Source organism: Citrus clementina, unplaced genomic scaffold, assembly GCF_000493195.1.
Source record: "Citrus clementina cultivar Clemenules unplaced genomic scaffold, Citrus_clementina_v1.0 scaffold_1, whole genome shotgun sequence".
In the NCBI taxonomy this organism is placed as follows: domain Eukaryota; kingdom Viridiplantae; phylum Streptophyta; class Magnoliopsida; order Sapindales; family Rutaceae; genus Citrus; species Citrus x clementina.
The window spans coordinates 5456559-5470241 of NW_006263303.1; the positions used below are offsets into that span (position 1 = coordinate 5456559).

The 13683-nt window shown below is 31.7% G+C and overlaps 3 protein-coding genes across 4 annotated transcripts in view; 1 reads left to right on the forward strand and 2 right to left on the reverse strand.

Annotated features, from left to right (window-relative positions):
• Nucleotides 1–1867: 1867 nt before the first annotated feature.
• On the reverse strand, nt 1868–3324 carry LOC112095875. The gene is made up of 2 exons (XM_024178473.1): nt 2542–3324; nt 1868–2098 (listed from the first exon to the last, which is right to left on the reverse strand). The coding sequence occupies exons 1-2, from the start codon at nt 3290–3292 to the stop codon at nt 1908–1910; spliced, it is 942 nt and encodes a 313-aa protein (XP_024034241.1). The 5' UTR covers nt 3293–3324; the 3' UTR covers nt 1868–1907.
• A 113-nt stretch (nt 3325–3437) lies between these two features.
• Nucleotides 3438–5806, reverse strand: LOC18055778 (protein MLN51 homolog). The gene is made up of 6 exons (XM_024177410.1): nt 5592–5806; nt 5023–5497; nt 4101–4212; nt 3753–3958; nt 3595–3663; nt 3438–3504 (listed from the first exon to the last, which is right to left on the reverse strand). The coding sequence occupies exons 2-6, from the start codon at nt 5484–5486 to the stop codon at nt 3438–3440; spliced, it is 918 nt and encodes a 305-aa protein (XP_024033178.1). The 5' UTR covers nt 5487–5497; nt 5592–5806.
• Nucleotides 5807–12415: 6609 nt separating this feature from the next.
• LOC18055780 (probable ADP-ribosylation factor GTPase-activating protein AGD14) overlaps nt 12416–13683 on the forward strand; it is a 7742-nt gene continuing 6474 nt past the window's right edge. Inside the window, exons 1-2 of one of the 2 annotated variants that reach the window (XM_024177449.1) lie at nt 12416–12740; nt 13028–13157. In XM_024177449.1, coding sequence (XP_024033217.1) covers nt 13059–13157 — 99 coding nt within the window. In that variant the 5' untranslated portion in view covers nt 12416–12740; nt 13028–13058. The remainder of the gene's footprint in view (nt 12741–13027; nt 13158–13683) is intronic. The other variant, XM_006451035.2, reaches the window with a different exon arrangement.

The window sequence follows — 13683 nt, forward strand, 5'->3', positions numbered from 1 at the left end:
TTCGAAAATTATCAGTTCTATTAGCAGCTGTGTATACTGTCATATTTTTTCCTTATCCATACAATTCCGTGTCATTCTGAAAGCACTTGTTTCTGTTTCTCACGACTGTAAAAGTAAACATGGTAAAGGAAAATCTGAAAAATGGTAAGCAACCACCAATTTCTGACGGATTGCAAAACCACAAGGTTTTTGACTAAGCTGAACAGACTACATATTAAACTAATTATCGCTTCACAAGGTCAAACGAACCTCAAAATGTAACTGATTACCACTAAAGAAGATGATATAAACCTCAAAATGTTTCTGCTGAAAATCAACTGCAATGTTAGTAGGCATATGTTATATTGCTGCAATGGGAAAAATGATGGGAGATATTAGTATGAAACCAGAACATGAACTAGGGTACAATTAACTATTGAAACTAGCAACAGGTTATCTTTGTAAAGTAAGAATTTGAAAATGCAACTGATGCCAGTGAGCATGCCCTTGGTTATCAGTTGGCAAACATCCAAGTCACTTGTCAAGAGTGGATGATGCATAAGATCATGTCTGCGAGGCATGACTTTTCTTGAATAAGCCATTTATTTTATTTTAATTTATTGGCAGAATATCAACAAATTTCTGAGTGGTCAAAAAATGTTGTTTCATTGTATACCCCTGAATTCAATGCCAGACAGATATTCAGAAGAAATATAACTAACAAATATTTTCCTTTTGATGTAAAATTAACAAACCTCACTCCTGCCTCACCTAGGGTATCTTGAATTATATCACATTGCCAAGCAACTGTTACTAGGCTGGAGATTGAGAAAGCAAAAAGATGTGAGAAAACGGAAATTATCAGGATATTAGAACTTTTCAACAATTGAATAATAAAGACTAAAATTATGAGAATCACCAAATTACTGGCCAGCTTATTCACAAACAGTTAAATCTATTCTCTTTGCTTGTTAATGTTCATCCTTGAATATCTGCATACAAAACAGAAAATTACAATCATTGAAAATCAGTTGACTCTAACCAATGTCTGGAATTACATCAAACAGAAAAAAATACTAGAGCAATCTGAACTGCTGGCATTCTTACTTCTCTCATCTAATGAACTTTACAAACTCAATCATTAACTTCATTCATAAAATTATAAATATAAAATCAGAGTGATGGCTGATGTATCTCTTTGTGACATAAGAGACTAGTGACTACGTTCAGTACTGAAAAATGGAATTTAACGGGAAAAAGAGGGCATAACATCTGATTAATATATTTTAATAATAAGCAGAAAAGAAGACAAAAATTGACAAACAGAAAAACAGGTAAAAGAAGATAGTAGGAAACTATACGATGCTACTAACCTTGTGACACGATAAGAAGACAGCTCTCCAGTTGAATGAGCAGTATAACCACCTTTAGCAGCAGCATGGAGAGAACTATCTGCAGAACCTACAGTTCCAGTAGCTGCTGGGAAAACTGGAAACCTGGTGTCATCACACCAATGTCATGGGAACAAAGATAGGGATATCTATATTTTTTTTTCAATTTATAAAATAAAAATAAGAAAGAGAGAGAGAGACCTGGATGTTAAGATCATTACTACTGTATTCCACTTTATCTATAAAGCGTCACCCAATCATTTTAGATCAATCCACAAAATTTTAAACAAAGCAAAATTGCATAGTGTGCATTTAGGAACTTGTAACATATACAGGCATTGTGCTCTTGAAGATAACGAATCTACTTTCAGTTTATTAACAATTATCAACTATCAGAAGGAAATGAAAACAAAAATAATCTTAACTATCCTTTGGCTATATTAAGTACTACAGAAGGTGATCTCCCTTACCGCCACACCTTCTTAACCCCTGTCGGAACATTAAGTGGATAATCGGTCATCTTCTAAGGGCTTCAATTCATCTTAGAAAAAGGAACTTTAACTCATAAAAGCAGCTTGAAACAAGTATAGAGGTAAAAAAATTGTTAGAATACCATGTTATCTCAGGATTCCCAAAAGCATTTTGTGACTGAGAAAGATATCTTGTGACGGCCACTTTAATAGCTGGTTCATCATGATCGCCATTCTGCTGGCTCCCAAGTTGCATGGCTGCATGTACAAACATTTAAACTCCTTATGAATGAAAAATCTCTAATAACTACTAACAATACATTATTTTTCTTTGGAAACTGTTCCACCCATCTTTGTTTCCCTTTGCCCTAGCACCTTTGCATGTTAAGATAACTGGATATGTAGCTGCTAATAGTAATAAAAGATTTAAGTATTAAACCAAGGTTAAATTTTACAGGAGCACCTCTATTTTTCATTAGCTACAAAATTTAAGGTATTTACAGTTAGATCAATACCGGCAGAATATTTGGAAGGTACTCAACCCAAGTTTCATCTAGTTAACCCCAATGGATCATGCAAGGAAGATTGGATTATTAACAATAAAGTATGACTAATAGTATCACCCACAAGCCTTATTGATAGGAAATTTATAGTATTAATACGCCAATGAACCCCAAACAATAGTAACTACTGTGAAATACCTGGAAGAAGTGCTGCATTGTCTGTAAAGTTTCGATTACTCTGTGTCACACGAGAAAGAAAGGAACCTCTTCCATTTCCATGACAAGTGCTGACTCCTTTTCCACCCAATGCAACTTTTGATTTACTTGTGGTGGCTAGAGAACCTGGTTTATCTATGTCATAAGAATTTGGTAACAAAGCTTCAGATGAAGCTTGAGCTCCACTCCCAGAGCTTTGATTCAACTGCTGAGTATAAACCAGAGAAGGATGTCGAATCATGCTTTCAATTGGAATATGTTGAACAATGGGTTGCTGTGCCGGTGGATATACTGAGCTGACTTGGTTAATGGGTAAGCTTAGCTGGTGAGAAAGCATTATTGAGAAAAATAAATCTCTCGGACCCATCATCTGAGGAGATGCTACTGTGTAGGTTGGCCAGATTATGGAAGGTTGCGGTGGCAAATTCGTCAGATAACTTTCAGAAGCTGGATGGATGAAGTTCTCTGAAAAAAACTTGTCTTGTCCAATAGGGTTATTTGGAATCCTCCCTTGAACCAAAGAATTGCATTGTGGCACAAAGCTATCTTGATTTTGTAGTGCACAAGTTGGAAAATGTTCAAATGCTTTTCCAGGTTTTACATCTATTTTCTCTGTCACAGAGTTAAGATGTTTTGAAGGACTTGAAGGATTAAGCATCTGCAATGCAGAACAATTATTTTCCTTGAAACCATGCTTCTCGGAGGCAAGAAAACAGGACTCTACATTTTTCATTTTTGAGGATGCTCTCACTGAAACAGAATTTGAAGCGCCTTTCACAAACTTCTTGGATCTCGAAGGTCAGAAAGCAATGAACTTGAAATTAAGAAAATAAATATAAAAAATAAAAATAACTGAAGAATTGTAAACATAAAGTGCTTTACTTCTTTGTTGAGAATGTTCTTGCTGATTCAGGACTTGAATGCATTTCTTGGGGTTTAGAATTCCTGAAAAGTAAGCAAACAATAAAAGTGAATCCAAAATAAATTCAATGAAAGCGAGATTGTATACATATTCTTTCTTCCTGGAATTTTTACTTAGCATCTTTTGTTGAGAATACCCTCCTTGAACTAGTAGTTGAAGTCTGGCCCTGGGGCTTCATAGATCTGAAAGGTTGGAAAACAACTTGGCCTCAAATAGTGTCCATTGAAAAGAAGATGCTGAAGAAATATTTACAACTAGATTGCTAGCTTACCGCTTGGCTATTGTTAGCAGATTCACATTGCTGCTTCTCATAATAGGATTATATTTTATAGGCCCTCTCCCTCTGACAACGTTAGCCGAATAGTTTTGATTGTTAATGTTGTCATTGGTTTTAGACCAATTTGCTTTTACAGAACCCCGACATTTGCCTTGATTCTTAGAGTGACCTTGAAGATATTGTTCAGAAATCCTCCTGACCTATAATTAGTTTAAAGAAAGTGTCACATAGATGATTACATTAAATCAGAGCCTATGCAACAACCTTATTATATTCTTCACACTATCACATAAACAAAAGTACTAGTAGATGGACAAACAATATTCAGCATGAAGACAGAACTTCAGCAAAGGCATTATTATCATAAGAATCCTGCACTTTCATCTGTTCGAACTTGTCATGCTTCCATTTTCTTTCCTCACAGAGTGCCCTAAACCTTTCATCAAGTGTCCACCTGAAATAGTCAAAAATCTATATCACGCATTTCTCAAGTAAGAAGTTAAAGATAGAAATGAAATTCAATAAGTAGATTTGAAATAAATCCATAAAAAGTTGGTTTTAAAAAATCAAGGAAAGGCTAGCAGACTAGCACCATCTATCCTCTGCCTATAAAATTAGTCATTTTTCTCACTGCCAATCAAGTTAATAACAAAAAATCTAAACTGATTAAAAGCTTTTGACAATGTACATGGCCCATGAATAACAATTAGGTGACCAAACAAGTAATTTGTTTTCATGATTATTGATGAGAGTTTCAAAGTTTCAAAGGAATGCTGATTAAAAAACTGCCTCTGAATTGAAATTAACTACAAAAATCCTTCTAAACCTTCAGCATAAGTGATTTAAGAGTTACAGGAACTCTTTTCACATCACATCTCCGTTACGTATATCATATTCAATTTAAAACAGACAAACAAACAAATAAATAAATAATGAAAAATTATATCCAATTTAAAACAAATAAGTATATAAATAAGGAAAATCAGAAAATTTCTTGCAACATGAGAGAAAGCAATGTTAATTGGAAAACTAAACATGCTCTCCAGAATATGAATTAAAGTGTCTCCAATTTTACCGACACCTTGTCGCTTCTATTAATTTTAATTTCTTTTTAGAACATTCAAATCAATACATGATAATATTTTATCATCCTATTTATCGGTATTAGTTCAACAAATTTAAAATATAACATCGACATGCATATATATGCGTGTATACTCGGGAAAGAGCTCTGACAATTACACGATATTTAAAACACGAGTACCTGCTTGAGCCACGGCCACGGCCTCTAAAGCGATCATCGTGCATATAAAACGCACCGTTTCTAGGATCCAAAGGCGCCTTACTTTCTTTCTCTTTTCTCTGCTTCTCTCCCGCGTACACTTCTTTTTCTGCAAAATCCTCCTTCTCCTCCTCTTCTTCTTCTACTTCAACTAATTTTTTAAGCACTTCCAGTTGCTCATCTCCAAGCACTTCAAGCTCACCAACCGCATCGACGTCGTTTTCGTCCCATCCACCAAGACCGTCCCATTCGTCTCCGTAACCAACACGAACCTTCCGATCACTCCGTACAAGCCTCTCTCTCGCCTCTCCTTCACTGTTACCGTTACCGTCGTCGTCGTCGTCGCTCGCATTTTCTCTTCGCGTCGCCACTGCATACACCGATTCCTCAGATTCGCTCTCGTACTCTGTTTCTTCTACCTTCTGTTTCTCTCCCAAATTTGCCATTTATATTCGTCCTGTTTTCAAGCGAAAACGAAAAATCAAACCCTGCACATTTTATAAAGCTTTACGATAGAGAGAAAATGAGCAAGTGTAAATGAAAATATCTACGAGTGAATGTGGTTAGAGTTTTGATTGTGTATTTGTGTGTACTCTTTACTTGCTCTCCCTCTCTCTCTCTCTGTGCTATTTAGACGCAGCGGTTAGCAAGTACGATATGCTGAAAATGTAGCGCGAAGTTTTCATTTGATTTTTGTCTGTTTGTATTCCGCACCCGGCGCTGAAAAGAAACGCGAGGTGCAATCCAAACATGCATTATGCGATGCCTCTCGCGTTTGCCCCTTTCAGTTATGCCAGCTCATCACTCGCGCGGATTAGTTCCCGAATTATACGTGGGTCTCCCATACTGCTCGCTGTACGGCGGATGTAGTCAATATGGAGCGGAAGCTCCTGCGGGTTGGGCCCGTAGTTAGCCCACCCACATTACCCATACGCCCATTTGCATGCGGATCCTTTGTACGTTTGGAATTTGGGAGCTTCTACGTTAATCGTAACGTACATCCACACACAGCAACAGTATTTATGCCCATAAGTACTGTTGCTGTGTGTGGATGTACGTTACGATTAACGTTAGCACTGGTCTTGGAATTTTTATTTTTTGGGGATCCAGCTACTTTGCGACAGTTGCAAGCTACAACAATTTTGTCCTTTTCTAATTTAGCCAATAGATGTAATGGAAAACTTATTCAACGGTTAGAGTTGCATTTAATTGGATATTAACACCACATATCCCTATAGTTTATTGTACAATCTTAAAAGCTTAAAGTTTTAAAATATTTGCACATTTAAGATCATATTGTTTTACAATTTTAAACTTTGATTCATTAACCTAGTTTGACTTTGATAAAAATTGACAGTCTAATATTACATGAAATTTTTTAAACAATTACAAAATCAACATGTGTAATCATTTTTTTAGTTAGATAATATGCTGGAATAAAATTTAATATGTACAAAAAATATGGATCATTAGCATTTTAATATTTCATAAAATTATAAAACAAAAAAAGGATAAAATTGTAAAAAAAAAGATGCATAAAAATATTAGGTTGTAAAACTTCACTATTTTATAGTTACAAAACTTAACTTATAAATTTTTCTTTCCAATATTAATTAGCATATTAATTTATCTATACATACAATATATTAGTTTACTTATAAAATATCAACATTGTTCTTTAAATATAAGGGAGTCATTTCGAATTTGTAAATGTAGCCCAATAAAATCATATAGAAAGATTAAAAAAGAATTATATAAAGAAAGACATTTTTTTTCTTTTTAAGTAGTTCAAAAGCTTTTGAACCTTATGATTTTTTAGAATTATCATATTTTGCTTTTAAAAATTTGGACTCAGTGAATTTTGTTTTTAGTGGCAGAACAACTAAAAGACAAGAGAGGGCACTGGTTTATTTTAAAATTACTTATAAATTTCCTCAATTTATAATTTATTGTTCCAATCCCTTAATTTAGATAGGGTGGGCAAAAAAGGTTGCATGTGGGCTTCAGCTCGGTCCTCACACATGAGGGCTTGGACAATAGCTCAAGAAAAAAAGATCGGGCCAGGCCCAGACTCATTATTTAAAAAAATAAATTTATAAATTAGAATAATATAATTAAAATTAAAAAAAATAACTTGAAAAAATTTAAATTCTTAATTTATAAATCAATAATAATTTAAAAAAGCTAAAATTATGATACTAAACTCTCTCTTATGCGTTATTAATTAAGAGAGTGTTTAAATTATATAATTCAGTATTAAAGAAAATTAAATTTATAAGCTTTTATTTACTTTATTTTATTATTTTACTTTGAAATATTCATTTTTTTATTATTATAATAACTTATTGATCATTAATTTATTTTAAATTTACAATAATTTAAAAAATAAATAAAGTCCAAGCCCGACGCAGGTCATACACTTATAGGGATGGCAAAAATCCCCACGGGGACGGGTACCCTCGGGGATTTTCCCTATTCGGGGAGGGTATGAGGATAATTTCATACCCAATTTCTTATTTGGGGAGGGGACGGGAAAATTTTTTTACCCAATTTCTTATTCGGGGAGGGGACGGGGATGAGGTGGAATCCCCATCCCCTACCAATTTTCCCATTTTAATTTTTAATTTTATTTTAATTTTTTAAAATTACTAGTAAATAAATAATAAAATTTAAATTATAAAATTATAAATATTTGTAAAAATAAAAAATATCAAAATATTTATATTATTAAACTTTTAGGCCTAATTAACTAATTAAAGTCCTAAATTTTTATTTAGGACATTAAAAAGATCGAGTAGATTCTATTAGCCAAACATTTTTTTTAATTTTAATATTCTTTAAATATTTTAAACTTAAATCTATTTTTTATTTATTTTTAGATGTTATAATTGCCCACAGCGAATCACAATTTTAATATCTAATCTAATCTAATCTGATCTAATATTTGTTTTTGATTTGCTCCGATTTAACTATTGTGTTGTAAAGGGAATAGTCCACATTTATAAAGTGCCCACGCCACCATTGAAAAAGTTAATTTTGAATTTAAATTCGATTTTATTTGTAACAATTTTGTATTAAACTATTAATTTGTTCATGATAGTTTGTAAAAGAAGTTTGTATTCCTTGCATGTTGCGTTACTTACTAATTTAATGTATGTGACTTTTGTAATAGATATTAATGTAAGATATATTTCGAACTTTACTTTTATTTAAATTTTTTATTTTAATATGATTAACTCAAAATTGAAAAAAAATGTATTAGTTATTTGGGGATCGGGGACCCTCGGGAATCCTCTGTTATTATTCGGGGAGGAGATATGGATTCTCTCAAGTAATTCTGACGGGGACGGGGAGGGGACGGAGACATACGCAAAATATTGGGGATGGGTATGGGGAGATCGGTCCCCTCCCCTCCCCTCCCCATTGCCATCCTTATACACTTATGCTTAACTTAAAGGGGGCTTAGGCTTGGATTTAAAAAAACCCGGTCCAAACCCGCTTTTTGCCATCCCTAAATTTAGATACCCAAAGCTCAAGTATTTCCATTAAAAACAAGGCCTAAGGTCTAGGATATTATTTGATATGATTTGATCGAGCCAAATGCACAATTTAATACTAAAAATTAATCAAACGAAATTTATTGTTTAAAAAATAAATAAGAATATTTGCTCTTCAATTTTCATGATTTAACCACCTTCTCTCTTAAGGCATGTGCAAGAAAAAACATTAAAAAAATTAGAAAAACAATAAAGTAAGGCTATAAGTTTTTTTCCTTCGTTATAATTTAGATCAGTCATTCTGCTTCAATTAGTTTCATTTTCTGATTGCATTTCTGCTTTTTTTAAAATAATAGATTATAATTTATGCTTGATTGAAAATGATTGAATAATAAATTTATTAGTTTATAAATAGTCTTTTTTATTAAAAAATAAAGTATTAAGTATTTAGTTATTTTTGCAACAACTTATTAACAATTGCAAAACTTCCACAAACGGTGATTTGCGATTGCAAATCTCTTTTCTTTTTTTTTTCACTTATGATCATTATACTATCGTAAATTTTTTTTTTTTTACGACAGTAAATAACCAACGCAAAGGACATATTTCTTGTACGTAAAGATTCTTTTCAAATGCCGTATTATTCAAAACAACTCATATGTTAAAATTTGAAATCTTTAGTTCTTTTTAATTTTATAAAAGTATCAGGGTAATGTGTAATTAAACCACAAAAAGACAAAAAGTATTGGTACATTACTACTGTTGCAACGTAATTTTATCCTTTTTTGGTTCCTGGAAAGACATGTTTGGTATTTTCGCTTTTAACCACAATTTATTTTTTGTTTTTGCATCGCTTTGCTTTACAGAAGCACTTTTTGAATGTGCGAGCAAAAGTTACTTTCTTCCTTTTAAATGTTGGAAAATGCCCTTCTAATAGCAATGAAATTATTGCTAATTCTTTTTTTTTTAGTTATCTTTTTACTCGTCTTTTTCCCCTTGTTTGTAAAATTTTTATAATGACCAGTCGTTTCCAATAAACATAATGAACAACCATGACTCGATAAAGTATTTGTATTATTGAGTTCCAAAACTTTAATGGAGTGCGGCTCCTCCAGGGGACCAGAAAGTGTCGGCTCTCTATGACTAAGAATGTGCCAATCAATTAGAAATTGATTAATAACCATTCACATGCTACGTTAATTATATCGTGAGCGTTAAATTATGTTCTCTTGGGCCAATAAGCATATGATGTGTTAGCATCCCAAAGCGTAAGGGGTGCAAAAAAAAAAGTACTTTATATAGTAGAACATTTTTATGACGCTCTTTAACCAAATTGAATTAAGACCCTTGAGTTAACAATGTATTCCGTTCATATATATTTATTAATTTCTAAACTTACCATGTCTATTTTGTTAAAAAAGAAGCTTATAGTGAGAATATTTTAATTTACTTATTGATCGACGGCTAATGAATACTCTTTTTTTTTACATAGATTATAACTTATATTATATGAGACTATTACTAATATTTACAATTATATTATTATTGAGATTGCTTTACATTAATTGTTATAAAATATTGTCCATATATTTGAGGAATATCTTTTTTGAAGTCGATGGCTTGAAATTTGAACCCCCCCTTTATGTGTGGAAGCATATTCTTTCTTAATTTAAGAGTTGATTTTTGAATTGAACTTCAACATTTATGAAAAAAAAAAAAAAGCTCTAGATAGAGACATGGTGCTTCTTTTTTATTTGTTTATAAATTAATTTATATATACTATGTAATATAACTTTCAATTAAGGAAAAAAGAGAAGAAAAAAAGGCTGCAATATCGCTCTCATTTCAATTATCTGCAAGTATTTATATCTTATTTTCTCCTTTTGATCATTTTTTAATTATTTTTGAAAAGTGGCAATAGATAAAATTCAAATTAATTTTTTAATCTTCGAACTCTTTTAAAATTTGAATGAGTAGTCAATTAAAGAATAATGCTTGAAAACTATTCGATCAAATTCTTTTTGTCTATATTTGTTGAGATGTGATTTGATAAATAAATTAAGGTCTGAATTTATACGCAAATGTAAATAAATGTTATATTTCATTTGTCTGTACAAATATAGGATAAAGATGTTTTTGGTCGTTATTACTGAATAATTTATATAAATTATTCAATATTAATTCCAACGAATGAATTAATTGATGTAACATCTCAATGAGTTTTCAATTGACTTTTAAATTATTGAAAATTTAAGGATTGTCATCTCAATTCTTTTGTGTGGATTGAAAAGTAATTGGGGACAAAACTACGTTACAGATTCTGTAAGGTACAGACTGCAGCATCAGCCGTTGGATGTGATTGGATGTGGAGTGAGAAACTAAACAAAAGAAAATCGGATGGTGGGATGACGGGAGATGTTTGTTACAGAATCTGTAACGTAGACAGGTCCAGTAATTGGTTGTACGCATATTTTTCCGACCGTAGTTCAAAACAAAGCAGGTTAAGCGGATGGATAATGTCTAGTTTCACCAAAGAATTAAAAAATAAATAAATAAATAAAGTCACATCAGGATCACAATAGTATGCAGTTTACTTCGGCAGGTATAACTTATTTGCTCATAAAAAAGGTGAAAATTAAGAAAAAATAATAATATTAATCTTTTAAAAAATTAGAGGTAAATTTTATAACTTCCTTGACGTAAAACAAAAATGATAGAAAACAGAATTCTCCTCAAAAGAAGGGAATTTTATTAATAATTAAAACGGATACAATCAGAGTTTTAATTCCTTTTTCATAATCAAGTCCAAAATAATGCAAATTTACTAAAATAGGTAAATTTAAGTTATTTTAAAATAATAAAATTATAGTTTTTTTTCAAATAAAACAAATAAAAAGCAATTAAAATTGACAAAAACAAATAGAAGTCTAAAAAAAATTTCCAAAAAAAGAAACTACTATAGACTTAAATTTGACAACATGTACCTTATTTAACATGGTTGAAAAATATTTTACATCAATCTCCCCCATTTATAAAATAATTTGCATCCAAATAATAATATAGATAAAGAGACTTATTCACGTGACATATATATATTATTTATCCAATATATTTTTTTATGAAACACATTTATTTAATATGTATGTTATATAATTCTTTATAATAACAAAAATAAATTAAAGCATTTACGTCAGTTTTTACACTATAATGACCTAATTTTGCACGATAATTAGTCATTCGTCAGTCGCCTTCTAGGACCGTGGACCATCCTCGCCGAAGACTAAAACAACACACAGTCAAATGACCCAAGGACATGCCACAACAAACACAGTACGCGATGCCTTCTCTCCCCCTTGCCCGAAAACAGTGCGTGTTAAAAATATAGGGTTATTTCCATCCAACCCCCAAATCTTTTAACATTTTCCACTATGTACCCAAACTTTTCAATATTTTTCACCGCGCACCTAATTCCGTTACTTTGACCGTATTTTTAACGGAGCTGTTTGAAAGTTAATGAAATGTCTGAAATACCCCTTATCTTGAATTAGAAAAGAATTAAATGAGATAAAATATTAATTCAATAATTAATATTTACATTAAAAATTCTTAATTAAAGGTAATTAATAATAATTTCATCAATTAACTTATCAAATAAATTTAATTTATCATCATCAAATAATATTTAGAACATGAACTTCTAAATTTATCCTTTGACCGTTAGAATAAATGGTCAAATTAAAAGAATTTTGGTTTGGATTGGATATTATTGAAATATTTGGGTACGCAGTGAAATATATTGAAATATTTGGAGCAGGCGGAATTAACCCAAAAATATATGTATAAAAATCTCATTTATCTCTGTCACTCTTCGTTTTATACTTTATTATTATGATTATATTCTCTCTCCTAATTCTTAAAAGAAAACAAATTACACACACACGCTCTCTCTCTCTCTCTCTTAATTCTTAGGAGAAAGAGAAACAGACTTTGGTTTAGCTCTTAGCTGTACAACTTAGTTACCAAGCATTGAAAGATCTGCAAATCTCTCTCCCTCTCGCTTAATCTTCTAGAGTTTTAATTTATTTAAAGAAAGTGAGTTAAGTGCTGGATCTCTCTCCAGCTCACCGCACAAAGGCTGCTGTGTTGAAAAAAAGAAAAAAAAATTCAACGACCGTTCTTCATTTTTTTCACAAGCCGATTCAGGTCAGTTCTAATTTTTTCCTTCACGTTTTAGTCAACTTTGAAAACTGTTGATTTCTCAGATCCGTTGCTTTCGAATGTCCAATTGTGAGAAATTTAGTAGCTAATACCTTTGCAGAATTAAATATATGTTGCTTGATCACGCCTTTAAGAGAGATTAATGAAGGATTTATTGAGAAATTCGTTTGGTGATTGCTGATTGATTGGATAAAATTTTGGAGAATAAATTCTAGTAAACCGACTCTTGATTTTATGCTCTTTTGGGAAAACTTCGACTGCGCCATTTATAGCATTGGCTTTTGATACATAGAGGAAGTGTGAATGGCGAATCGACTGAAGGAAGACGAGAAAAATGAGCGAATAATTCGGGGACTTCTCAAACTTCAAGATAATCGAAGGTGTATTAACTGTAACAGTCTGGTATGTATTTAATTTTCTTTCATGGTTTTTGCTTTATATTGAATTTGATTAAGTGCTGGCATCATAAATTTGTTGTTTGTATAATTGTCTCAGATAGCACAATTATGGAAATAGACAGTTTGCGAATTGTTAGTGAAGTATAATTGGTGTCGGATTTAAATTGTGTAGATTTGATAGGTTGTTGATGGTATAATCTAAATTAATTAGTACTGTGAAATATTGCTGAATAAATTGCGAACAAAACTATGAGGGAACATGATTAAGTGGGGTTATTCACAGATAGAATTAGGTACTTGGATAGGGGAAAAATAATCCTGTGGATTCAGGCAATTCAAATACCTCTTAATTTGAGGTTTCCTTGGAATCAAATCAAAAGTATAGTGAGGCACTATAGAGATTCCACTAGTAATGTGTGAGACTTTGATGAATTAGCTACCTTCCTCGAACCTTTTGCAGGATACGTGCTTCTTTTTTAAATTAAAGATGTAAATAAAATACATCTTCAATTACTCACCTATATCCTGAA